The sequence below is a fragment of the Dipodomys merriami genome, unplaced genomic scaffold (assembly GCF_024711535.1).
Source record: "Dipodomys merriami isolate MVZ:Mamm:240054 unplaced genomic scaffold, mDipMer1.0.p SCAF_6, whole genome shotgun sequence".
NCBI classification, from domain to species: Eukaryota; Metazoa; Chordata; class Mammalia; order Rodentia; family Heteromyidae; genus Dipodomys; species Dipodomys merriami.
The window spans coordinates 65,671,454-65,697,069 of record NW_027206179.1 but is presented as its reverse complement, the minus strand read 5'-3'; the positions used below and the strand labels follow the sequence as shown (position 1 = coordinate 65,697,069).

General features: G+C 44.5%; 1 protein-coding gene and 1 pseudogene across 3 annotated transcripts in view; one reads left to right on the top strand and one right to left on the bottom strand.

Annotated features, from left to right (window-relative positions):
- The first annotated feature begins 11,439 nt into the window (after positions 1–11,439).
- Pan3 (poly(A) specific ribonuclease subunit PAN3) overlaps positions 11,440–25,616 on the top strand; it is a 147,008-nt gene continuing 132,831 nt past the window's right edge. For all 3 annotated transcript variants that reach the window (XM_070003058.1, XM_070003057.1, XM_070003056.1), the window contains exon 1: positions 11,440–12,327. In XM_070003058.1, the coding sequence (XP_069859159.1) occupies positions 11,877–12,327 (451 nt within the window). In that variant the 5' untranslated portion in view covers positions 11,440–11,876. The remainder of the gene's footprint in view (positions 12,328–25,616) is intronic.
- LOC138814387 (U4 spliceosomal RNA) lies at positions 22,000–22,080 on the bottom strand (annotated as a pseudogene).

The following is a 25,616-nucleotide window of genomic DNA, read 5'->3' as shown; positions in this document are numbered from 1 at the left end:
TTTTTTTGCCCGTGATGGGGCTTGAACTCTGGGCCTGGGCCCTGTCCCTCAGCTCTTCAGCTCAAGGCTAGCTCTCTACCACTTGAGCCACAGTGCCACTTCCAGTTTTCTGGAGGTTTATTGGAGATAAGAGTCTCAAGAACTTTCTTGCCTTGGCTGGCTTTGAACCATAATCCTCAGATCTTAGCCTCTTGAGTAGCTAAGATTACAGGCCTGAGCTACCTTCAAAATGCCACTTTTATGTATTATTATCCAAATTGGGTTTCACATTTTTGTCAGTGCTGGCCTGGATAGTGATCCTCCTATTTATGCTTTCTGTATAGCTGATTTAGCAAGAATGACAGGAATGTTTCACTACGCCCAGTATTTTATTGGCTGTGATAAGATCTCACAGCTTTTTGTTTTTTTGGCCTTCAATTGTGCTCTGTACAAATCTTAGGCTCCTGACTTCTTAGGTTTATATGCATGAGCCACACCTTGACATATCTAGTTTTTTGTTTGTGTTTGTTTTTAACAAGGTGACTACTTGGAAAGTAATATTTACTCAAACTATCAGATTAATGAGTAAATACCCTCATTACTTCATCAGACTTTCCACCCAAAAACAGCAATATTGCTGCTTTTGTAAACTTCTGGGTGGTAAGCTATAGAATCTCACAGATCCTTCCAAGCTTTCCCATTCCCAGTATTAAAATAATATCCTCGGAAGTGGTGCTGTGGCTCAAGCGGTAGAGCGCTCACCTTGAGCTGAAGAGTGCAGGGACAGCGCCCAAGCCCAGAGTTCAAGACCCACGACTGACCAAAAAAAAAAAAAATAATAATATCCTCATGGGGCTGGGAAGGTGGCTCAGTGGTAGAGTGTTTGCCTTGCTTGCATGAGGCCCTCAGTTTGATTCCTCAGCACCACACAAGCAGAAAAAGCCAAAGTGGAGTTGAGGCTCAAGTGGTAGAGCACTAGTCTACAGCTGAAGAGCTGAGGGACAGTGCCAGGCCCAGAGTTCAGGCCCCACAACAGACCAAAAACAAACTAACAAACAAATATGTTTGGTTGCTTTTGTAAGTTATGAAAGCCTCTGGAATTTGAAGCATCATTACAGTAGTTATTATCATAGAACAGAGGGTTATAGAGAGGTGAAAAGCAGTTTTATTAAAGGTGCCTAAAAAGGTAATTAGTAAAAGGTAAAAGAGTGGGGGGTTCCTATTTGAGGCTTCTCTCTGGATAGTCTTGCTACTTTCTTTTACATCTTTCCTTTCATTTTCAAATAAACTTATTTTATTTATTTGTTTGTTTATTTGGTGCTGTTCCTGAGGCTTGAACTCAGGGCCTAGGTGATGTCCCTGAGCCCTGAGCTTTTGTGTTCAAAGCTAGCACTCTACCACTTAAACTATAGCTTCACTTTCAGCTTCTTATAATGATGATTGATTGGAAGTAGAAATTTCATGGACTTTCTTCCCTAAGCTGGCTTTGAACCGCAATCTTAAAATCTGAGTCTCCTGAGTAGCTAGAATTACAAGTCTGAGTCACTGGTGCCTAACTTTGTTTGCCTGCCTTTCCTCCTTCCTTCCTGCCTTTCTTCCTTTCCCTCCTCTCCCTCCCTCCCTCTCTCTCTCCCTCCCTTCCTTTCTTCCTTCCTTCCTTTTTTCTTTTAAAATAATTTGTTGTTATTATTAGGGTGTTATACAGAGTAGTTATAATGAGTACAATGCTTTTTTTTTTTTTGTCAGTTGTTGTGGGGGCTGAACTCTGGGCCTGGGCTCTGTCCCTCAGCTTTTTAGCTCAAGGCTAGTGCTCTACCACTTGAGCCACAGTGCAACTTCTGGCTCTTTTCTGCTTATGTGGTGAGGAATCGAGCCCAGGGCCTCATGCATGGGAGGCAAGCACTCTACCACTGAGCCAACTTCCCAGCCTGTACATTGCTATTTTGGACAATGACACCCCTTTCTTTAATTTTCCTCATTTCCCCTTCCCATCCCTGTTCTCAGGTTAAATAGGTCATTTTCCATATTTTCCATGATTGCAGTTCTTCACCTTTCCTCCCTCCCTTTCTGTACCTACCCCTTTAACCTGCCCTAAAAGAAAGAAAGAAAAAAAAAAAAACCCAGGGGCTGGGAAGGTGGCTCAGTAGTAGAGCACTTGCCTTGCATGCCTGAGGCCCTGGGTTCGATTCCTCAGCACCACATAAGCAAAAAAGAAAAAAGCCAGAAGTGGCGCTGTGGCTTAAGTGGTAGTGCGCTAGCCTTGAGCTGAAGAGCTGAGGGACAGTGCCCAGGCCCAGAGTTCAGGCCCCACGACCGGACCAAAAAAAAGAAAAAGAAAGAAAAAAAAAAACCCAAATCTAAAACAAACACCACTACTACCACCTACAAAAAAAAAAAACAAAACAAAACAAAACAAAAAAAACAAAAAAAAACCTCTCATGTTTCTCTTTCCTGGAGTTTATTTCAACAAAAAGTATTTTAAATGTTCAGAGAAGTTACTTAAAACACACACACACACACACACACACACATACACAAAACCTAAAATGGTAGGAAGTAGAATCCCTACTACACAGAAAACTCATTTAGTATTAATTAATTTATATTTGCTGGTACTAGGGCTTGAACTCTGGACCTTGGAGTTGTCTTGCTGTTTCTCAAAGCTGATGCTCTACCACTTTGGCCATATCTCTATGTCTGTCTTTTCAATGGTTACTTGGGGATAAGAGTCACATGGATTTCTTTTCCCAATTTGCTTGTAACTGTGATCCTTAAATCTCAGTCTCCAGAGTAGCTAGTATTACAGATGTGCACCAGTGGTACCCAGCAAGAAAAGTGGTTAAAATAATTCTGTAGGGTTGGTAATGTGACTTAGTGGTAAAGTGCTTGCCTAGCATGCATGGATCCCTGGATTTGCTTCCTCAGTACCACATAAACAGAAAAAAAACAGAAGTGGCACTGTGGTAGCCTTGAGCACAGAGAGGCTCAAGAACAGTGTTCAGGCCCTGAGTTCAAGCTTCAGAACCGGCAAAAAAAACACCAAAATCTGTAAATGAAATTCTGCTTTTCACTTAGTGGCTTAGAGATAATTTCTCTCCATGAGGTTCTCTTATTCTTTATTTAAGCCTCAAAACCCCATAGGGTAGGTATTCTTTTCATTTTAATGAAGAAAGTGAAGTAAGCAAGGGAAAGAAAGTTGCCCAAAGCCACACAGGTATCATATAGTGAGTACCAGGTTTTATTCTACTTACTGAAATTCTAATCTCATTGTATTTCTCTCCTTACAGCAAACTTTTAAGCTCAGACAACATCTGTATAGTATATTGAATGGAAGTTACTTGCAGTGTTTTTCTGAAGTATTTCTAAAAGACCTGCCATGCAGGCTGCATGAAAGCAAGAATATCAGAGGCAGAGGAAATCCTGCAACAATCGGAAAGAAGGAAAACTGTGTTAGTTAGACTTTTTGCATCTGTGTCATTTGGGTTCTCAAATTCAGAGGTTTCCATCCACCATCACTTGACTCTATGCATCTGGACCAATTGTGAGGCAGAGAGTTATGACAGTGGGAGTATGTTCTCTACTTCCTGTCAGACTGGAGGCACAGAGAGGGAATGGGACTAGACACAGCTTCTAAGGACAGGTCTCTAGTTACTTCCACCTTCCAATCTCCATCTTCTAAAGTTCCCAGAATCTCCCAAAATAGGGCTAGTAGCTGGGGACCACGCCCTCAACAATAACCCTATGGGGGATATTTCATATTCAAACTCCATAAGAGAAAGGCTAACTGAATCTGAGAGAAAGGAGAGCTGTGAAAATAGTTGAATATTATTGAGTATAGTAGGTTTACTTTGGCAAAAATACTTTAATTTGGCCAAGACAAATGTCACCTATGCTCAATTAAGGGGATAGGAAGTGAACATCATTATGCATCTCCTGAGCACAAGTATTTTTTCTGGAACTTATGGGCTTAGTTGGAGCCAGAGCACACGGTTTAGCATGGGGTCCTGTCTCCAGCACCCCATACCCACTTCCCCAAAGCGTTTTTCTACCATCTCTAGTACCCCTACCTCTACTTCCTCAAAGTGTTTGTCTGCCATAAGTGGGCATTGCTAGGTTATAGGCTATGGACCCTCAAAAATCTTACAGATTTTGCCAAATAATCCACCAGCAATAGCTGTAACCTTTTAGTCTATCTACCAGCAATTTGTTTCTTCAATTTTGTTTTGATTGCAAAAAGTTCACAGTAGAAAAAAAGAAATACCTTAAAAATTATTGATATACTTAGAGGAAAGGTAAAGACAGAAGGTCCTGGATAGAAAAGTATATATTCCTGAGAAAAGGTTAGAGGAAGATGTTCAGAAAATGAGTAAAAGGGATTGTCCTAGGCCTGTTTTTCTTATATGGATGCATGAAACAAAAGAAGAAAGGCAGAAGAGATGGTGTAGGATGCTTGAATGTGAATGTGTGTGTGTGTGTGTGTGTGTGTGTGTGTGTGTTTGCTGTTCCTGGGCTTGAACTTGGGACACAGGTGCTATCCCTTGGCTTTTATGGTCAAGGTTAACACTCTACCTCTTGTGCCACAGCTCCATTTTAAGCTTTTTTTTTGGTGGTTAATCAGAGAAAGGCGTCTCATGAATTTTCATGCCTGGGCTGGCTTTAAACTATGATCCTTAGATCTCAGCTTCCTACGTAGCTAGGATTACAGGTATGTGCCACTGGTGCCCTGGAAAAATGAGAAGGCAGGTGACTAAGACAGTATAGGAACCCTTAACTCCATGAATTATTAGAAAAAGTGTACCCTGGTTTAAAAAGTTGTTAAGTGCTGTGTATTATACATCATATTTCTAGAGTTACATGTTAATATAGTAAAGATTCTGAAAAAGGGCTGGGAAGGTGGCTCAGTGGTAGAGCACTTGCCTTGCATGCATGAGGCCCTGGGTTTGATTCCTCAGCACCACATAAGCAGAAAAGGCCAGAAGTGGCGCTGTGGCTCAAGTGGTAGAGCACTCACCTTGAGCTGAAGAGCTGAGGGACAGTGCCCAGGCCCAGAGTTCAGGCCCCATGACCACCACCACCACCACCAACAAAAAAGATTCTGAAAAAGTCTTGTGGTAAACATGTTTAATTCAGAATTTCTGACTTTCCTGATGTTAGAACAATTATTTATATACAAATTAGCATTTAGCAGAAGCAGAGATGCATTAATGAGAATTTGAGAAAAATGGCCAACAATATCCAGCTTGTCTTCACAAAAGTGATTTATTTGAAAACAAAGAAAAAACAAAGCAAAACAACCCAGGGATTAAACACTATATACCTACTTCTCAGAAGTAAAAAGCTAAAATTAAATCATAATACTCAAGCTTATATTTCTACTATTAAATTAACACATTCATAAAATGAACTTGGGAAAGTAGTAAAAACCTAATCTTGGCTAGGAAGGTGGCTCAGTGATAGAGCACTAGCCTTGCATGCATGAGGCCCTGGGTTTGATTCTTCAGCACCACATAAGCAAAAAAGAAAAAAGCCGGAAGTGGCGCTGTGGCTCAAGTGGTAGAGCTAGCCTTGAGCTGAAGAGCTGAGGGACAGCTCCCAGGCCCAGAGTTCAGGCCCCACCACCGGACCAAAAAAACCCAAAACCTAATCTTGTCATTTTATTTTTACTTTTTTGGTTGTGAGTCTTGAACTCAAAGGCCTAGGCACTGTCCCTGAGTTCATCTGCTCAACGCTAGACTTCTAGCACTTCAGTGACACTTCTAGTTTTCTTTTTTTTTTGGTCGGCTGTGGGGCTTGAACTCTGGGCCTGGGTGCTGTCCCTCAGCTCTTCAGCTCAAGGTGAGCGCTCTACCACTTGAGCTACAGCGCCACTTCCGGCTTTCTGGTGGTTTTATTGGAGATAGGAGTCTCACGGCCTCTCCTGCCCGGGCTGGCTTTGAACCGAGATCCTCAGATCTCAGCCTCCTGAGTAGCTAGGATTACAGGAGTGAGCCACCAGCGCCCGGCTACACTTCTAGTTTTCTTGTGGTTAATTAGAAAGTCTCATGGACTTTCCTGACTGGACTGGCTTCAAACCGCAATCCTCAGATCTCAGCCTCCTGAATAGTTAGGATTACAGGTATGAGCCACCATCACTGGGCTACTCTTGTCATTTTAGCTACCTTATTGAAACTACTTGTTAAAGTTTTGGGGTAATTATTTTATTTCCGTAAGTCAGTCATGGGGCCTGAACTCTGGGCCTGGGAGCTGTCCCTCAAGACTAACCCTCTACTACTTGAGCCATAGCACCACTTCTGGCTTTTTCTGCTTATGTAGTGCTGAAGAATCAAACCCAGAGCCTCATGCATGCAATGCAAGTACTCTACCACTGAGCCACTTTTCCAGTCCAGGCTTTTTTTTTTTTATTAACATCACAAATAGCACACACACATTCTGTATCATGGTAAATATACTTCCTTTTGTTTTGTTTATGGTGTTTTGTAGTTGTTGTTGCTGTTGGTTGTGGGGCTTGAACTCTGGGCCTGGGTGCTATCCTTGAGGTCTTCAGCTTAAGGCGAGTGCTCTACTACTTGAGCCACAGAGCCACTTCTGGTTTTCTGGTGGCTTATTGGAGATAAGAGTCTCATGGCCTTTCCTACCTGGGCTGGCTTTGAACTGCCATCCTCAGATCTCAGCCTCCTGAGTAGCTAGTATTACAGGTATGAACAACTGGCGCCCAGCTTACTAGCTTGTTTTTATGTTTATCTTTTTCTTTTTTTTTCACAGAGGCTCTAGGGGTTGAACTGAGGGTCATGTGCTTGCTAAGCAGGCTCTACCTCTTGAGACACAATCCCTGCTCTATAACAATCATTTTAATAGCTACATAATGTTTTGAATCTTGTTGCACTTGACCACTTGAGTCATACCCCCAGCTGTATCTGCACAATTATTCTAAGTGTTCTAAGTGTATAGTCTTATTTGTTTAATTATTTCCATAGGTTTTTTTTTTTTTTTTTGTCGGTTGTGGGCTTGGGCGCTGTCCCTCAGCTCTTCAGCTCAAGGCAAGCACTCTACCCCTTGAGCAACAGTGCCCACTTCTGTTTTTCTAGTGGTTTGTTGGAGATTAGAGTCTCATGGACTTTCTTGCCCAGGCTGGCTTTGAACCATGATCCTCAGATCTCAGCTTCGTGAGTAGCTAGGATTAAAGGAGTGAGAGCCATTAGCATCTGGCTTAATTATTTGCATAGTTTTGAGAATTTAGGTTGTGTGCTAGGTGTGGTGACATATGACTATAATTTCAGGACTTGGGAGCTGAAGACAGGAGATTGGTAACCTTTTTTTTTTTTTTTTTTTTTTTTTTTTAGGTAGCTCATTGGGCCTGAACTCTGGGCCTGGGCACTGTCCCTCAGCTCTTCAGCTCAAGGCTAGAGCTCTACCACTTGAGCCACAGCGTCACTTCTGCTTATGTGGTGCTGAGGAATCGAACCCAGGGCCTCATGCATACAAGGCAAGCGCCCCACCATTGAGCCACCTTCCCAGCCCTACACATTTCTTTACCTAGGCAATAGATACACTTTTTAAAATTATTTATTTATTTATTTTGCGTGCCAGTCCTAGGGCTTAATTCAGGGCTTGGGCACTGTCCCTGACCTTTTTGCTCAAGTCTAGTACTTTATCACTTGAGCCACAGTTTCACTTCTAGAAGCTTTTCTTTTGGTAGTTTAGTGGCTTTGATCTGTGATCCTCAGATCTCAGCTCCCTGAGTAGCTAGAATTACAACAGTGGGCCACCGGTCGCCCGGCTATGACTGGGTTTTTTTTTTGGGAGGGTATTTATTTAAATTTATTTATATTTGGTGCTGGTTCTGGGGCTTGAACTCAAGACCTAGACACTGTCCCTGAGCTATTGTGCTAAGGCTAGTGCCCTACAACTTGAGCCATAGCTCCACTTTGGCTTTTTTGTGATTAATTAAAGAGTATCAGTCCTCAGTCCTACCTGGGCTTGCTTTGAATGAGCAGCTAGGATTTCAGGCATGAGCCCACCAGCACCTAACAAGTTTTTTTTTTTTTTTTTTTAATTTTTATTACTATACAGCATTGTGATATTTCAAGGATGTTTACAGTATTCCACTGAATCTCATATCCTCTATTACTCCCCTTTCTACTTGTCCAGTAATTGTGTGTGTGTGTGTGTGTGTGTGTGTGTGTGTGTGTGTGTGTGTGTGTGTGTGTGTGTGTGTTTGTGTGTCTGTCTTCAGGGCCTAGGTACTGGTCCTGAGCTTTTTTTTTTTCTGCCAGTCCTGGGGCTTGAACTCAGGGCCTAGGCTCAGTCCCTGAGCCTCTCTGTGCTCAAGGCTATCAGCGCTCTACCACTTGAGCCACAGGGCCACTTCTGGCTTTTTCTGTTTATGTGGTACTAAGGAATTGAACCCAGGGCTTCATGCATGCTAGGCAAGCACTCTAACACTAAGTAACATTCCCAGCCCCTTCTCAGCATTTTTTGTTCAAGGCTAGCATCTACTAACTTTGAGCCACAGATCTACTTCCAGCTTTTTTTGGTAGTTTATTGGGGATAAGTATCACGGGACTTTCCTGCTCAAGCTGATTCAATGAACCTTAGATCTCAGCCTCCTGAGTACCTAGGCCTCCTGAGTACCTAGGCCAAGTTATTCTTGAGACTTTATCTTACAGATTTTACACATCAGAACTTGTTTGGAACATACTAGGACTCAGTAGATTTTCAATTAAGGTTAGTTTGCATAATGTGCTTAATCTGATATGAATTTACCAAATCTCTGTTGTCTTACTGTCAATGCCCCCTTCTTTGTCAAGGCATCCTAAGATACATCTACTCATTTAACAATGTCAAAACACATAATACAAACAAACCAAAAAAACATAGTGGTTCACACCTGTAATCCTAGCTACTCAGGAGGCTGAGATCTGAGGACCGCAGTTCAAAGCCAGGCCAGGCAGCAAAGTCTATGAAACTTTTTTTTTTTTTTTGGGTCCGGTTGTGGGGCCTGAACTCTGGGCCTGGGCGCTGTCCCTCAGCTCTTCAGCTCAAGGCTAGCACTCTACCACTTGAGCCACAGCGCCACTTCTGGCTTTTTTCTTTTTGCTTATGTGGTGCTGAGGAATCGAACCCAGGGCCTCATGCATGCAAGGCAAGCACTCTACCACTGAGCCACCTTCCCAGCCCTAGAATGTTCTTTCTTTATATTTATTACTACTGGTAGGAATTAAGCAATAAATAGTAATAGCTATAATGAACTGAATTCTTTCTAAACATGGGATACCTTATACACAAAATTAGTTTATAGATCCTGAAGAAAAACTTTTCTTATTCCCAATAGTACAAATTAGGTACAGAGAAGCAACTTACCTAGAGTAACATACATATGAGTGTGGTGACTGGGATTCAAACCCAGATCTGTCTGAATTAATGTTCTCTTTTTTTGATACTGGGAACTGAACCTAGAATGTTGCACTTGCTAGGCAAGCACTTTGCCACTGAGCTACATCCCACCCTCAACTGTTTTCAATCCTGATATTGTTTCAATCCTGATATTATTGTTTCTACAGGAAGTGTAGAATCTTTAGTTTTCTTTAATAGCTAATGTGATTTGGTTAGTCCTGAAGATAAAGATGTAGGTTTATAACCAACCACCTGTGTATTTCCTATCTCCTTAACCAGAGCATAAACATCCATTTAAATTAAAGTTAAGAATCCATGTAGTTCACTTTTGCTTCCCTGGCTTCTTCCACAATTCTGGTTACAAGTAATGAATATAAAATATTTGCTTCCTGGTACATATAATGGACAATAAAATTTTTGCTGAATATTGGGTCAATGAAAATGCTTTCAAGGGGGCTGGGAAGTTGGCTCAGTGGTAGAGTGCTTGCCTTGCATGCATGAGGCCCTGGGTTCGATTCCTCAGCACCACAAAACAGAGAAAGCCGGAAGTGGCACTGTGGCTCAAGTGGTAGGGAGCTAGCCTTGAGCTGAAGAACTGAGGGACAGTGCCCAGGCCCAGAGTTCAGGCCCCACGACAGACAAAAAAAAAAAAGAAAAAAAAAATGCTGGTGGCTCACACCTGCAATCCTAGCTAATCAAGAGGCTGAGATCTGAGGATCCTGGTTCAAAGCTGGCTCAGGAAAGTAAGTAAAACTCCTTCAATTAACCAGCTAAGTGTCTAAAGTGGAGATGTGACTCATTCAAATGGTAAAGTACCACCAGCTTTGAGCACAAGTAAGCCAGGGACAGTGCCTAGGTTTTAAATTTAAGCCTTTAGTACTAGTGTGTGCATGCACACATGCAGATATATTAGTTTTAAATTCAGCTATGTGACATAATGAAGCTTGCCAATTTGTGATATAGCAGAATACAATTTAACCTTTTTTTTTTTTTCCCAGTGTGGTACTGGTGCACTATCTGTTCTTTTGTGACTTCTTCTTGTCTACTTGTCAGATTTCCTTAAATTCATCACATATCTGCTCTTCACTAGTGATATGCCTTTTGATTGAAATCTTTTTACAGAGAAAAAGCTAAATGTCAGTTTTAGGTTCATTGTTTAACTTTCAAAATGCTTTAAACATTTTTCTCTTTCTTTGTATTGGGTCTCCAAAACTCAGGGCCTAGGTTCAGGCCTTGAGCTTTTTTTTTTTTTTTTTTTTTTTTTTTTAGTTTTACCCAAGGCTAGCGCCTACCCCCTTCCTTGAGTCATAGCTTCACTTCTGGATTTTTTGGTAATCAGGAGATTGAAAGTCATTTGGGATTTCCAGCCCGGGACAACTTCGAACCACCATCCTCAAATTTCAACCTCCTGAGTAGCTAGGATTTACAAAATCATTTCTTTTTGAGAAGAATATAGTGTGAGTGTGTGTATTCCTTAAAAGCGATGAATCCTAGGCTGACCAGAGCAAAGCCCAGTGTTGTTCTGGCGGCATCTCATTTTTTTTTTCATAAAAAAAACTTACAGGGGCCTGTGGCAACATAATTGCAGAGAAAACAGGTGCCGCAGGTGGGGGGGGGAGGAAGGGGGGCCGAAACTGAGCTTCTTTTAGACTCAGCCCCGCAGCTCTCCACACGGGGGGGGGGGGGACGGGGGGGACGGGGAGGGAGGAGGGAGAGGCAGCGGCTCGCGGCCCCAGGTGCAGCTCCTCCAAACCCTCCATTTCCGTTGGTTCAATTAAAAAGAAAAAAAAGTGACACCTGGTGAGAGAGGCGAACCTACGGCGGGGATAGGTAGCTGGTCTCGTGAGGCCACCCGACGTCGCCCGGGACCGAGGCGCCTTGAACACCGGCGGTCGGCTCGCGGACGCCCCCCGGGGTGGGGGGGGGAGGGCGGGACGGGAGAACCGGCTCTTCTCCTCCCCCCCTTCTCCCCCTCCTACCCCTCCACTCCCCCCCTCCTATCCCTCAACGCGCTCTCCCTACCCACAAGCCACCGCGCCCCGCGCGCAGGCGCAGCGGCGACGGCCGTCTCAGGAAGAGGAAAATGGAATAAACAACTCGGAGGAACCCGAGCGCGAGGGAGCGAGTGGAGGCAGAATTTAAAAATAAACCGGCCCCTCCGTCCTTCCCGCCCGCTGGCCGGCCGCCGCCTCTCCTGGCTCTCTCAGGCCCGCGCCCATCAAGGCGCCGTCTGGGCCCGTGCGCCCACCCCGTCCGTCGTCCCGCGCGGCCCCTTTAAGAGAAGAGAAGGAGCGAGTGAGTGAGCGAGAGAATCCCGGCTCTCCCCCCCCTCCAGCCCCCTCCTCCCCTCTCCCCTCCCCCTCTCCCCGGGCGGCTCCGGCTCCCGCTGCGGGACGACCCGCCCGCCCAGCCGCGTCGCGGGCCTCGGCCGCGTCTGCCTTCCCTCCCCCGTCTATGGTGGCCTTGGCGGCGGCGTTGGCGGCGGCCGAGGCTGCGGCGGTGCCATGAACAGTGGCGGCGGCCTCCCGCCCCCCTCGGCCGCCGCCTCCTCTCCCTCGTCCTCGCTGGCGGCGGCGGCCCCGCCGGGGGTCGGGGGTGTCCCCGGCGGGCCGGCTGCGGCGGCGGCGGCGGCGGCGGCGGCGGCGGCGGGAGTGAAGCTGAAGTACTGCCGCTACTACGCCAAGGACAAGACTTGCTTCTACGGGGAGGAGTGTCAGTTCCTGCATGAGGACCCGGCCGCCGGGGCCGCCCCGGGCCTCAGCCTCCATAGCAACAGCGTCCCCCTGGCTCTGGCCGGGGCGCCGGGGGCCGGCTTCCCGCCGGGAGCCGGGCCAGGAGGGGGAGCCGGCCCGCCCCCGGGACCCAAGAAGCCGGACCTGGGGGGTCCGGGGGCGGCCGCCGCGGCCGGCGTTGGAGGAGGCAGCAGCGGGGGACTCGATGGACCGCGGCTAGCCAGTGAGTTGTGTGGCCGGGGCGGGGAAGGGCCCGGTCGGCCTCGGGGCGCGGCGCCGGGGTGGGGGGGAAAGGCCTGGGCCGGATGAGGCCCTGCCTGACTGCTGGTGGGAACCGAGCCCGGCCCGCGAGTTTCTCCCCCTCCCTTCCCCCCCCCCCCCCCCGGCCCTGCGCCGGGTTGTAGGAGAGGCCTAGGCCCGGTCCGAGCCAGCCTGCCTGCCTGCCTGCCTTCCTTCCTTCCTTCCTTCTTCCTGCTGGCCTTCTCCGCTGCCTTTGGCGAGCCCGGGAGCCAGAGGAGGCTGGGTTCCCCGGGGAACGTGGGTGGGTGGACTGGGGTGCTGGGAGTGGCGGGGGGGGGCTGGAAGGCCGGGGGATGGGCTGTGGCCTGCCGAGTGTGGAAAAAAGGGGCGCCGTTTCCGGGGTGTGTGTGTGTGTGTGTGTGTGTGTGTGTGTGTGTGTGTGTGTGTGTGTGTGTGTGTGTGTGTGTGTGTGTGTGTGTGTGTGTGTGTGTGTGTGTGCAGATCCGGGGTGTGTGTGTGTGTGTGTGTGTGTGTGTGTGTGTGCAGAGGGGCCGGGTTTGCGAGCACATGTGTTTTGCGTGTTCGTGTGGAGTGGTATCTACCGTGCGCTGAGGTTCTCGCGCGCGCGCGTGTGTGTGTGTGTAGGGGTGTGTGTGGGGGGAGGTGAGGGTCAGGCTTAGGACTTGCCGGAGTTGATTAAAAATGGAAAAAAAAAAAAAAGTTGAAGGCTCTGGGGGAGCGAAAGGTTTTCCAGGTAGGGCATTGCTTTCTAAGGATGAGCAGGGAGTGGGAACTTAGAGAGTTTAGGAATTTCACAAGACTTGCTTTGCATTTCAACATAGTTTCCTGAAAGTTTAGACCAAGTTAACCGGTGTCAGTAGGTATCTGTCTCGTGTCCCACAACTTCGAAGCAGTCACACTGAACGTTGTACCTTGAAAAGCTTCATTGTGCTTCGGCACGCGTTTGTGTGCGATTGCGCCGGGTAAGGCTGTTTTATATAGTCTTAGGCAGTTGATAAAGCCTGGCATTTGTCATTTAGCTGTGACTGGATTTTGTAACTGTCATCTGTCCTTCAAAGAGTACGGAGGTCCCACATTTTGCTCTTTTGTTTCTTATAAATCGTTTCTAACCAAATGCGTTCTGAATGGCCTCTAGATCTTGAAATAATGATAGGCAGAACTTTTTTCTTATCCTGTTTAAACACAGCACTTGATCCATACATCTCCTCCCTTCTCAAAGATTGTATTTCTTTTGGAATGATAAACTTGACCTTGCAAAAGATGGTACTTCCTTTGGAGTGATGGACTTGACCTTGTTTTGTGGTGCAAGGTCCAGAACTTATATCCTTGGATAGGCTGGAGAAGGGCCTCTACCTTTGTAGCTCAAAGGGCTTGACTTCACTGCAAAGCAGATACATTTGATAAGACAGATAGCTTAGAAAATTAACTTGTAGCCAGGTGCTGGTGACTTTGGCCTGTAATCCTACCTACTGAGGAGGCTGAGATCTGAGGATCTCCTGCCCAGCCAGCCTGGGCAGGAAAGTCCTGGGACTTCTATCTCCAATGAACCTCAAGAAAACCGGAACTGGAGCTGTGGTTCAAAATGGTAGAGCTCTAGGCTTGAGTGGAAAAAGCTCAAGGACAGTGCCAAGACTGAGTTTAAGCCCTATGACCCACAAAAAAAAAAAAAAAAGAAAGGAAAAGAAAAGAAAAAAAGACATTTCAATATTCTAGTGTTTTGTTTAACAACAACAACAACAACAAAAGGGTTTTGTGTTGTTGCTGGAGCTTGAACTCAGGGCCTGGGCACTGTTCCTGAGCTTTTTTGCTCAAGGCTAGAGGTCTACCACTTGGGCCACAGCTTCACTTTGAGCTTTTTTGGTGGTTTATTGGAGTCTCATGGACTTTTCTGCCCAGGCTGGCTTCTAACAGTGATCCCCAGATCTCAGTCTCCTGAGTAGTTAGAATAACAGCCAACCATACCTGGATGGAATTTAACCTTTTTGAAAAGCAGCTTTGTTGTTTTCAAGGTACATTTCTCAATTTAAGGATGTTCGAGCCAAGCGCTTGCGGCTCCCTCCTGTAATCTTAAGTTATTCAGGAGACTTGAGATTTTTTTTTGCTTTCTCAAATCGAGAGAAGTTTGCTAGACTATTTTCAAAATAACTAGTGAAAAGTGCAATTGTCAAGTCTTGAGATCAAATCCTAATACTCCCCCCTAAAAAAAATTTGATGCTGGTTAGTATTCAATATAATAGATGATCTTTCTTTTTTATAGCATTTTTTTTGGGGGGGGGTCCTGTTGTGGCGCCTGAACTCTGGGCCTGGGCGCTGTCCCTTAGCTCTAGGCTAGCGCTCTACCACTTGAGCCACAGTGCCACTTCTGGCTTTTTTCTTTTTGCTTATGTGGTGCTGAGGAATCGAACCCAGGGCCTCATGCATGCAAGGCAGGCGCTCTACCACTGAACCACCTTCCCAGCCCTACATGAGACTCTTATCTCCAGTAAACCACCAGAAAACCGGAGGTGGCGCTGTGGCTCAAGTGGTAGAGCTCTTGCCTTGAGCTGAAGAGCTGAGGGACAGCGTCCAGGCCCAGAGTTTAAGTTGCACCACCGACCAAAAAAAAGAAAAGTAGTTCTGACATGAAACATAGGAAAGGATTTAAACTGGTGAAGATGGTAAAACTAGCGAAGCACACAGTAGCTAGAGGAAAAAAGCAATGGCTCAAAGGTGGGACAGTTAATGCTAGGGAAGTATTTAAAACGAACACTTAGGTTTCTAATTGTTGCTTTATTTAAATAGAAAATTTAAACTCCAGTGCTTGGTTTAATTTGGCAAGCTTCTTGATATTTCAGAAATAACAGATTGTGATTCCTAGCTAGGATAAAATTATTGTATAGTCCCCACCACCTGTGGCTCACACCTGTAATCTTAGCTACTCAGGAAGCTGAGATCTGAGGATCAGGGTTCAGTGAGACTCTTACCTTCAATTAACCATCAAAAAACCCCACAAGAGCCCCCCCCCAACAATCCAACATGAACCCTCCCCCCACCCCAAATAAACCCCAGACAAACAAAACCAGAAGTGGAGATGTGGCTCAAGTGGTAGAGTGCCAGCCAGCCTTGAGGACAGCACCCACTCTCCTGAGTTCAAATTTCAGGACCAGTGCACATACGCATGAATGTTTCATATTATAAGTGTAAAGTTGATCATGAATGTGGGAAGATGATGGTATTGGAGATTAAAGACAGTTCTGAATTTTTTTAAAATTTTATTTATCATTTTTTTGGGTCCGGTCGTGGGGCCTGAACTCTGGGCCTGGGCGCTGTCCCTCAGCTCTTTACCTCAAGGCTAGCACTCTACCACTGAGCCACAGTGCCACTTCTGGCTTGTTTCTTTTTGCTTATGTGGTGCTGAGGAATCGAACCCAGGGCCTCATGCATGCAAGGCAAGCGCTCTACCACTGAGCCACCTTCCCAGCCCCCAGTTCTGAATTTTTACACCTGGTTTACTTATTATTAGCTTTCATATGTTCATACTATCTCCTTTTTTTTTTGCCAGTACTGAGGTTTGAACTCTTGAGTAGATTATTGGAGGTAAGAGTCACGGACTTTGTTGCTCCGGTAAGCTTTGAACCATAGTCCTCAAATCTCAGCTTCCTGAGTAGCTAGGATTACAGGTGTGAGCCACCAGTGTGCCTGGCTGTACTACATTTTTTTTTTTGGGGTCCGGTCGTGGGGCCTGACTCTGGGCCTGGGTGCTGTCCCTCAGCTCTTCAGCTCAAGGCTAGCACTCTACCACTTGAGCCACAGCGCCACTTCTGGCTTTTTTTTCTTTTTGCTTATGTGGTGCTGAGGAATCGAACCCAGGGCCTCAGGCGTGCAAGGCAAGCGCTCTACCACTGAGCCACCTTCCCAGCCCTGTACTACATTTTTAAAAATTAAGCTTAATTTACAGATTATGTTCAGCAATTCAGACAATACATTCTGAATAATGCTTTTAGAAGAACATTAAGTTGGGCATGGTAGCTCACACCTGGTATCCTAGCTAACTAGGAGGCTGAGATCTGAGGATTCCAAACCAGCCTGGGCAGAAAAACCCATGAGACTCTTTTATCTTTTAATCCCCCCAGAAAAGTTGGAAGTGGAGCTGTAGCTCAAGTGGTAAGAGGGCTAGCCTTGAACACAAAAGCTCAGGGACAGCACCCAGTTCCTGAGTTCAAGCATCAGTGTACACACACACACACACACACACACACACACACACACACACACACACACACACACACACACACACACACACACACACACACACACACACACACACACACACACACACACACACACACACACACACACACACACACACACACACACACACACACACACACACTTTAAAATTTTACTCTGCTAACCTGATTTTTTTTTTTTTTTTGGTCACTTGTGGGGCTTGAACTCTGGGCATTGTCCCTCTGCTCTTCAGCTAAGGCTAGCGCTCTCCCATTTGAGCCACAGTGCTACTTCCGGTTTTCTGAGTGGTTTATTGGAGATGAGTCTCATGGACTTTCCTGCCTGGGCTGGCTTTGAACCTGGATCCTCAGATCTTAGACTCATGAATAGCTAGGATTACAGGTGTGAGCCACCAGCACCCGGCTGCTAACCTGATTTTTATATTATCATTAAAGCAATTTCCTTTTATTTTTTTGACTGTCATTTATTTTGTTTGTTTTTTGCCAGTCCTGGGGCTTGAACTCAGGGAGGGCCTGGGTACTGTCCCTGAGTTGCTTTTGCTCAAGGATAGCATTCTACCACTTGAGCCACAGTGCTATTTCTTTTTATGATTTACTACAGAATTGAACCCAGGGCTTCGTGCATGCTAGGCAAGCACTCTACCACCAAACCATATTCCAAGTTCTTGACCATCATTTTAAATGTAAGGATTTTGAGCTGAAAGTCATTAGCCCACCTGGTATGTAATAAACTAGATAGTAATAAACTAGATAGCCTGTAGAAGTATTCTGTTTGACCTTCATGATGTCTTGTATATTTATGTTACGAGTGTTTAGATTCTTTTTTTGTGTGTGCTGGTATTATGGCTTTAATTCTGGGCCTTTCACTCTCCCTCGGTGTTTTATTCAAGTCTGATGCTCTACCACTTGTTACTCTTCCATATCTGGCTTTTTACTGGATAATTGGAGATGTCTCATAGACATTCTTGCCTAGGTTGGCTTTGAATTAGAATCCTCAAATCTCAGCCTCTTTTGTAGCTGGGATTACAGGTGTAGCCAGCAGCATTGGGCTTGTTTTTAGACTTTTTGTTGAGGTACTTGTAGAAACTGCTGTCAGTCTGTTTTCTGTTGCTAGAACACAATACCATAGACTGAATAATTTGTAAAGAAATGTATTTCTCACTGTTCTGTTGACTGGGACGTTCAATATCAAGGTGCTAGTGTCTGGAGCGGGCCTTCATGTTGCCTCATTCCATGGCAGACAAGCAAGAAAGTATAAATAAGAGCACAACGATTCTGGGTGCTGGTGTCTCATGCCAATAATCCTAGCTACTGAGATCTGAGATCCTTGCTACTGAGTCTGAGATCTGAGGCTCACAGTTCAGAGCCAGCAAGGGCAGGAAAGTCCATGAGACTCTTTATATCCAATAAACCCCAGAAAACTGGAAGTGGTGCTTTGACTCAAAGTGGTATAGTGCTAGTGCCCAGCTTTATGCTCAGGGGCATGCCCCAGCCCTTAGTTCAAGCTCCATAACTGACCAAAATAAAAAAAGCATGCACAAGACTGGGCACCGGTGGCTCACTCAAGTAATCCTAGCTACTAAGGAGGCTGACATCTGAGGATCATGGTTTAGAGCCAGCCCTAGCAGGAAAGTCCGAGATTCTTTTTTTTTTTTTTTGGGTCCGGTCGTGGGGCCTGAACTCTGGGCCTGAGCGCTGTCCCTTAGCTCTTCAGCTCAAGGCTAGCGCTCTACCACTTGAGCCACAGTGCCACTTCCGGCTTTTTTCTTTTTGCTTATGTGGTGCTGAGGAATCGAACCCAGGGCCTCATGCTTGCAAGGCAAGCGCTCTACCACTGAGCCACCTTCCCAGCCCTGAGATTCTTATCTCTAATAAACCACCAGAAAACCCGAGGTGGCACTGTAGCCCAAGTGGAAGAGCGATAGCTTTGAGCTGAAGAGCTCAGGGACAGAGCCCAGGCCCAGGCCCAGAGTTCAATCCCCACGACCAAAAAAAAAAAAAATGCATAAGGATGCTCTCAGATTTGGCTTTATAAATTCAGAGTTAACTAATTCAGTGTTTAAGTAATAACATTAATTTGTTCATAAGGGCAGAACCCTTGTTGACCCACCTCTTATTAGATCCTACCTCCCAGTACTGTGAATTATGGGTTAGAAACTCTAAGGAATTCATTCCAGTCAATCATCCTGCCACTGAGCCTCCAAATTCATGACCTTCGTGACCTTCTTTATATGAAATATATTCATTCTGTGTGTGTTGGTCCTGGCACTGTCCCTGGGCTTTTGTGCTCAAGGCTAGTGCTCTACCGCTTCACTTTTGGCTTTTTTGGTGCTTTATTGGAGATAAGAACCTCACAGACTTTCTGTCTGGGCTGGCTTTGAACTGTAGTCCTCAGATCTCACTCAGCCTCCTGAGCAGATGGGAGCCACTGACACCGGGTTAAGTCCTGAAAGTTTTAGTTCATTCCTTTATCAACTTAAAAGTCCATGGTCAAATCTCATCTAAAGCACACATTGGTGAACTAACTGGAAGAATGTTTCATTCTGTGTTAAGTCCATCTTTAGTCCCCTGCCCCAGCTTGTGAAGTTAACAAATTATTTGAGTCCAGAATTCAGTGGTGGAGCAGTTACAAGATAGTCATTCTCAAAAGGGTAACTTGTCCTAAGTCTACAACCTGACAGGGAAAAGTCTTTAAACTGGGGAATAATCCTTCTTGATTCCTGAGAGAGAGAGAGAGAGAGAGAGAGAGAGAGAGAGAGAGAGAGAGAGAGAGAGAGAGAGGGAGAGAGAGGGAGAGAGAGGGAGAGAGAGGGAGAGAGGGAGAGAGGGGGAGAGAGAGAGAGAATATGTATATATGTGTATGTATGTATGTGTATGTTGGGTCCCCCAAGGCTTCTTGGCAGCCCCAACCTTGTAGTTCTGGGCTCCCATCTGTTCAAGTAGCTTTTACTGGTTGGAGCCTGTTATCTGCTGCTTTTCCAGGCCAAAGGTGCATACTAGTGGCTTAAAGGTCTATAGTGTTTGGCATTGTCCTAATGAGGACAGTGTCACCACAAGTCATTGTAGGGCTTTCATGCTATCCAAGACATCCTTTGAAATTAGGTGAATTCCACCATTGCCTCACTGTTGTTGTGTTCTGTCTGTGTGCTTACAGAGGCAGTACCATAGGGACACTGCCAGTGTTTATAGCCTATACTTCTGTAGCAATGGCCTATACTGTTAGTGGGCCTTCTTGAGTTGTAGCTACTAGGAGTGGGACAGCTGGGCCTGAGGTGATTCTTGTTATCAGCCAAGTTGAGGGCATCCTGGCTGGGTCCCCCAAACCAAGCTCTGGACCTGTGACTGGGGAAGCAGTTAAAAAAAAATTGTTCTCTGGGGCTGGAAAGGTAGCTCAGTGGTAGAGCATTTGCCCTGTATGCATGAGGCCCTGGGTTTGATTCCTCAGCACCACATAAGCAAAAAGAAAAAAGCCGGAAGTGGTGCTGTGGCTGAAGTGGTAGAGCATTAGCCTTGAGGTGAAGAGCTGAGGGACAGCGCCCAGGCCCAGAGTTCAGGCCCCACAATTGGACCCCCCCAAAAAAAATTGTTAAAAAATAATTGTTCTCTGGAAGTCACATATTTTCTGCAGGTGGCATATTCTTCAGTGACTAAATAGTATAGTCTGTTTAGTTTTTTTGTGATGTGCTGTGAGCCCAGACTAGAGAGATTAATTTAATTATAGTACTTATCTTTAAATTTATTATTGTTGCTGTTATTATTAAGTAATTGTACAAAGGGGTTCAAATTCCATAAGTCAGGTTATGAGTACAATGCTTCTTGGTCATCGTCACCCCTTCCTTCATTTTCCCCTCTCCCATCATTCAGAGGAGTTGCGCCTTTAGTTTCCTCCCCTAAGTATACCATCCTTATAATCAGTTTATGTGTGAATGCATCTCAATGCATGTATTATCAAACATAGTTGTATTCAAACTTTTATTGAATATTTTTATGCCAAGTGTTTTGTTAACTGTTAGGGAATATAGAAATGAATCAAACATTGTCTTGGCCATTTATAAATACACAGGCTAATAAAGGAATTTGAAATGTATTATTATTATTATTATTATTATTTTTTTTTTTGTCGGTCATGGGGCTTGAACTCCAGGCCTGGGCGCTGTCCCTCAGCTCTTCAGCTCAAGGCGAGCACTCTACCACTTGAGCTACAGCGCCACTTCCGGTTTTCTGGTGGTTTATTGGAGATAGGAGTCTCATGGTCTCTCCTGCCCGGGCTGGCTTTGAACCGCGATCCTCAGATCTCAGCCTCCTGAGTAGCTAGGATTACAGGCGTGAGCCACCAGCGCCCGGCTTGAAATGTATTATTTATGGTATGGCTCAATATGCTATAGGTATAAAATGTATGTATAGGTATAAAATGATAGGTATAAAATGTATGATAAAATGTATGATAGATAAACTCTGTTCAGGCATATTTTAGAAGGTTTCATAACGTAGCATTAGAAGTTTTTAAAAATATATTGTTATTTTAGAGGTGATGTACAGTGGGTTACATTTATATACATCAGATAATGAGTCTATTTGCTTTTGCATGATGTCAACTGTTCCCCATTCTCTCTCATTTTCTCACTCCCAGCTCCACCCATGAGTTGCATATCACTTTCATCCAGTGCATTCCACTGCTGCACTTTTTTTCTTTTTTTCTTTTTGCTTATGTGGTGCTGAGGAATCGAACCCAGGGCCTCATGCATGCAAGGCAAGCACTGCACTCTACCACTGGGCCACCTTCCCAGCTGCACTTTTTTTTTTTTTAACCTTTTCCCCTCAGATTCTGTGCCCTCCCACAGATGGGCACATGAATACACAATATTTTAGGTAAATAATGCAGAGTAAACAGAAAAAGAAAAAAACAAATTAAGAAAAAAGACTTTTGTTTCCATATCTTTGGAGTTTGTTTCAGTATGTATATTATTTTATATACATGTGAAGAGGTGCTTGGGTATTGCACCTTTGTGATTCTCTCCTAAAACTGCCCTCTTTTGGTCTCACTATGAGTCTTTAGAATCCTGTGTATGTATTTTTTTTTTTTTTTTGGTTGTTGTGGGGCCTGAACTGTACCTGGACACTGTCCCTCAGCTCTTCAGCTCAAGGCTAGCACTCTACCACTTGAGTCACAGCACCACTTCCGGCTTTTTCTGTTTATGTGGTGCTGAGGAATCAAACCCAGGGCTTCATGCATGCAAAACAAGCACTTTACCAATGAGCCACCTTCCCAGCCCCGAATCCTGTGTAATTTGGCATTATCCTACTGCATTTTAGATCTAGCTTCCTTATATCAGGTAGAACTTGCGCTGTTTGTCTCTCTGACTTACCTCACTTAACATGATTTGTTCTAGTTCTATTCCTTTCCCTGCAAATGAAATTATTTTCAATTAGCAATAATCACGCCTCAGATAAACCTCATTGGTTACAATACTGCCACTGCGCAAGCTGAAATTCTTTTATTCTTTTTTTTTTTGTTGTTGTTGTTGTTGGTCATGGGGCTTGAACTCTGGGCCTGGACACTGTCCCTGAGCTCAGCTCAAAATGAGCCCTCTACCACTTGAAACACAGCACCACTTTGGTTTTCTTGTGGTTAATTGGAAATAAGAGTCTCACAGACTTTCCTTCCCTAGGCTGCCTTTGAACCGCCTACCTCAGATCTCATCTTCCTAAGTAGCTAGGATTACAGGTGTGAGCCACTAGTGCCTGGCTAGTTCATTCTTTCTAATGGCTGTGTAAAATTCCATTGAATATAGGTACCACATTTTTTGGGCTTACTCATCTATTGTAGGGCATCTGGGCTGTTTGCATATCTTGGCTATTGTGAATAGTGTGGGTATCCTTATATCCTGGCTCATGATGCTCAGTGTAGATGCCAAGGAGTGGTATGGTTGGGTCATAGTGAAAGTCTATGTTTAGTTTTTTGAGGAACTTCCAGACTGCTTTCCAGAGTGGTTGTACTAGTTCATGTTCCCACCAACAGTTCAGTAGGGTTCCCTTTTCCCCACATCCCTGCCATTTGTTTTTTTTTTTTTTGAAAACATGTATGAAACATACGTGGTAAGAAAGAAGAGAATTGTTGGCAGATGACAGATTTTGAGAGAGAGTGCATTGTACATAGTTTTGTTCACTAGTCATTTGATGATGTGGCAAGAATTCAGGTTGAAATTTGGATAGTGGCACTACATGCTAGGTTATAGTCACAATTTGAAGGCCTTTCTGGCACTGTAATAAGTGATCTGTGTTTTAAACAACCAAAGATTTTCTTTCCTCCCTTTCTCAATTAGTTCAGTTTTTGCCTCTTAGGATGGAAACTGGGAAACCGTTTAGAATAAAAGTCTTTTAGCACTTGAAGGAAAAATTGCAAAGGACTTGGTTTAGGGTAGTCAAAATAATAGAGGGCACATCTGAGAGATTTGTAAAGCAATTTCTTGGAGGGGAGATAGCTAAGGAACAGAAAGGAATGGTTTGGTACTATATCTGAGGTTTCAGCTAAAAAGAACATGTCATATACCTACTCAGACATTTAGTAATGTGCAGTTGGAAATGTGAGTTTAGCATCAGCTGAGAATATAGTATAGTAGTGTAAAGCCTTTGAAATAAGTCTGTATAGGTTTCAAATACTATTTCTGACACTCCCACTCTAGTGGACAATAATCATACCTATTATAAAGGACTGTTGAGATTGTGCATATGAAGCCAGTAAATAGTTGATGGTATTACTTTTATCTTTTTTTCTATATAGCTATAATAACCAGGAAGGAATGTTTCAAAGCAAAAGGATAAGAGCTTAAAGGGGAGTGCCCAGGCCCACAACTGCGTCCCTCCTCCCCCAGAAAAAGAGTTTAGGGCTGGGAATGTGGCTTAGCTGTAGAGTGCTTGCCTAGTATGCTTGAAGCCCTGTGTTCAATTCCTAAGTACCACAGAGAGAAAGCCAGAGAGGTAGCACTGTGCCTCAAGTGGTAGCTTGCTACTTGAGCACAGAGAGGCTCAGGGACAGTGCCCAGGCCCTGAGTTCAAGGTCCAGAACTGGCAAAAAAAAAAAAAAATGGTTAAAGGGGAAAGATTGGTCTAGTTAGATTGCTAGAAATCTAGCTTAAGTACTTTCAGGACATTGTTAGTCCTTTATAGAATTACCTCAGATTGTGGTTTAACATTATGTTCTGTATTTCTCTTGAGGATAAAAAGTTTTCTAAACATTTTCTTTTTGTCTGTTTGAAGATGCCATGGTATTTAATGCTTTGTATATAAGAATAATGGTAGTGGGCTGGGAATGTGGCTTAGTGGTAGTGTGCTTGCCTAGCATGCATGAAGCCCTGGGTTCAATTCCTCAGTACCACATAAGCCAGAATTGTCATGGTGGCTCAAGTGATAGAGTGCTAGCCTTGAGCCAAAGAAGCTCAGGGACAGAGCTCATGCCCAGAGTTCAAGCCCCAGGATCAGAAAACAAATTGTAGTGATTTTCCTTAAGAGTTTAGTAGTAGGAAAAGGTTCTCTCCCCTCTCCCTTCTCCTCTCCTTCCCTTTTGCTGTAATACATTGTTATTTGCTATTTTACTAGTATTACTATAATAAAGTATCTTAGGCTGTGTACTTTATATAAAAAAAGGTTTGTTTAGCAGTACTAATTTGTAGGCTATAAGTTTTGTGAGTCTCTCTTGGCTGAAACTTGGCAGGTGGTATCATGGCAGGAGCTTATGAAAGAAGAAGCCAAAGAACTGGGAGAGCCTAGTGTTGCTCTTCTAAAACAACCTTCCCAGAGAGGGAAGGTTATTATCTTGTTACAGATCTTAAGGATCCCTGAAGAACAGCTTTAATTCTTTCTAAGCATAGTGGCTTCAGTGACCCAATCACTTTCTACTAGATTTCATCTTTTGAAAGTTCTATCACCTCTTAATAACACCACATGAGAACAGGCTTCTGGTATGTATATATGAAACTTCGGGAGATATTCAAACTATGTCTATAAACTACATAGTATGAGGTGAACAGTTTATTTCTTATTTTCACTCTACTACTCTTGAGTCCTTTTAGCTTTAGTTATTTTGTGATAGGGTCTCCTGTTTTTGCCCAGACAGGCTGTGACTTTGATGTTCCTGTCTTTGCTTCTCAGCTGGGATGGCAGGTGTATTACCATTCCTGCCTGTTGGGGTTTTGCTTACTTTGTTGCCTGAGCTGGCCTTGAACTTCAGTCCTTCCAATTTCTCCCTCCTATGTAATTGGAATGACAGATGTGAACCACTGTACTTGGCTTAGGTTAGCAACTTCTCCTCCCTCCCTTATTTATTTTATTTTTATTTTTATTTTGGGTCCGGTCGTGGGTCTGAACTCTGGGCATGGGTGCTGTCCCTCAGCTCTTCACCTCAAGGCTAGCACTCTACCACTGAGCCACAGTGCCACTTCTGGCTTGTTTCTTTTTGCTTATGTGGTGCTGAGGAATCGAACCCAGGGCCTCATGCATGCAAGGCAAGCGCTCTACCACTGAGCCACCTTCTCAGCCCATTATTATTATTATATTTTTGATGGGTCATGGGGCTTGAACTCTGGCCTGGGTGCTGTCCCTGGCTCTTCAGCTGAAGGTTAACACTCTATCACTTGAATCACAGCACCACTTCCGGCTTTTCCTGCTTATGTGGTGCTGAGGAATTGAACCCAGAGCCTCATGCATGCAAGGCAAGCACTCTACCACTGAGCCACCTTCCCAGCCCTGATCCAGCGGTGTGTTGTTCAACGTCCATGTATTTGAGTATTTTCTGTGGAATCTTTTGCTGTTGAGTTCTAGTTTAGTTCCATTGTGATCAGATAAAATACAGGGAATTATATAAGTTTTTTAATATTTAGCTAAGCTTGTTGAATGTCTAGGTTATTACCTGTTTTGGAGAAAGTTCTATGGATGTTGAGAAATGGGTATTATTTGGTTACTGGGTGAAATAATCTGTAAATGTCTAGTAAGTCTACTTGCGTTAAGATGTCATTTAATTTAGAGT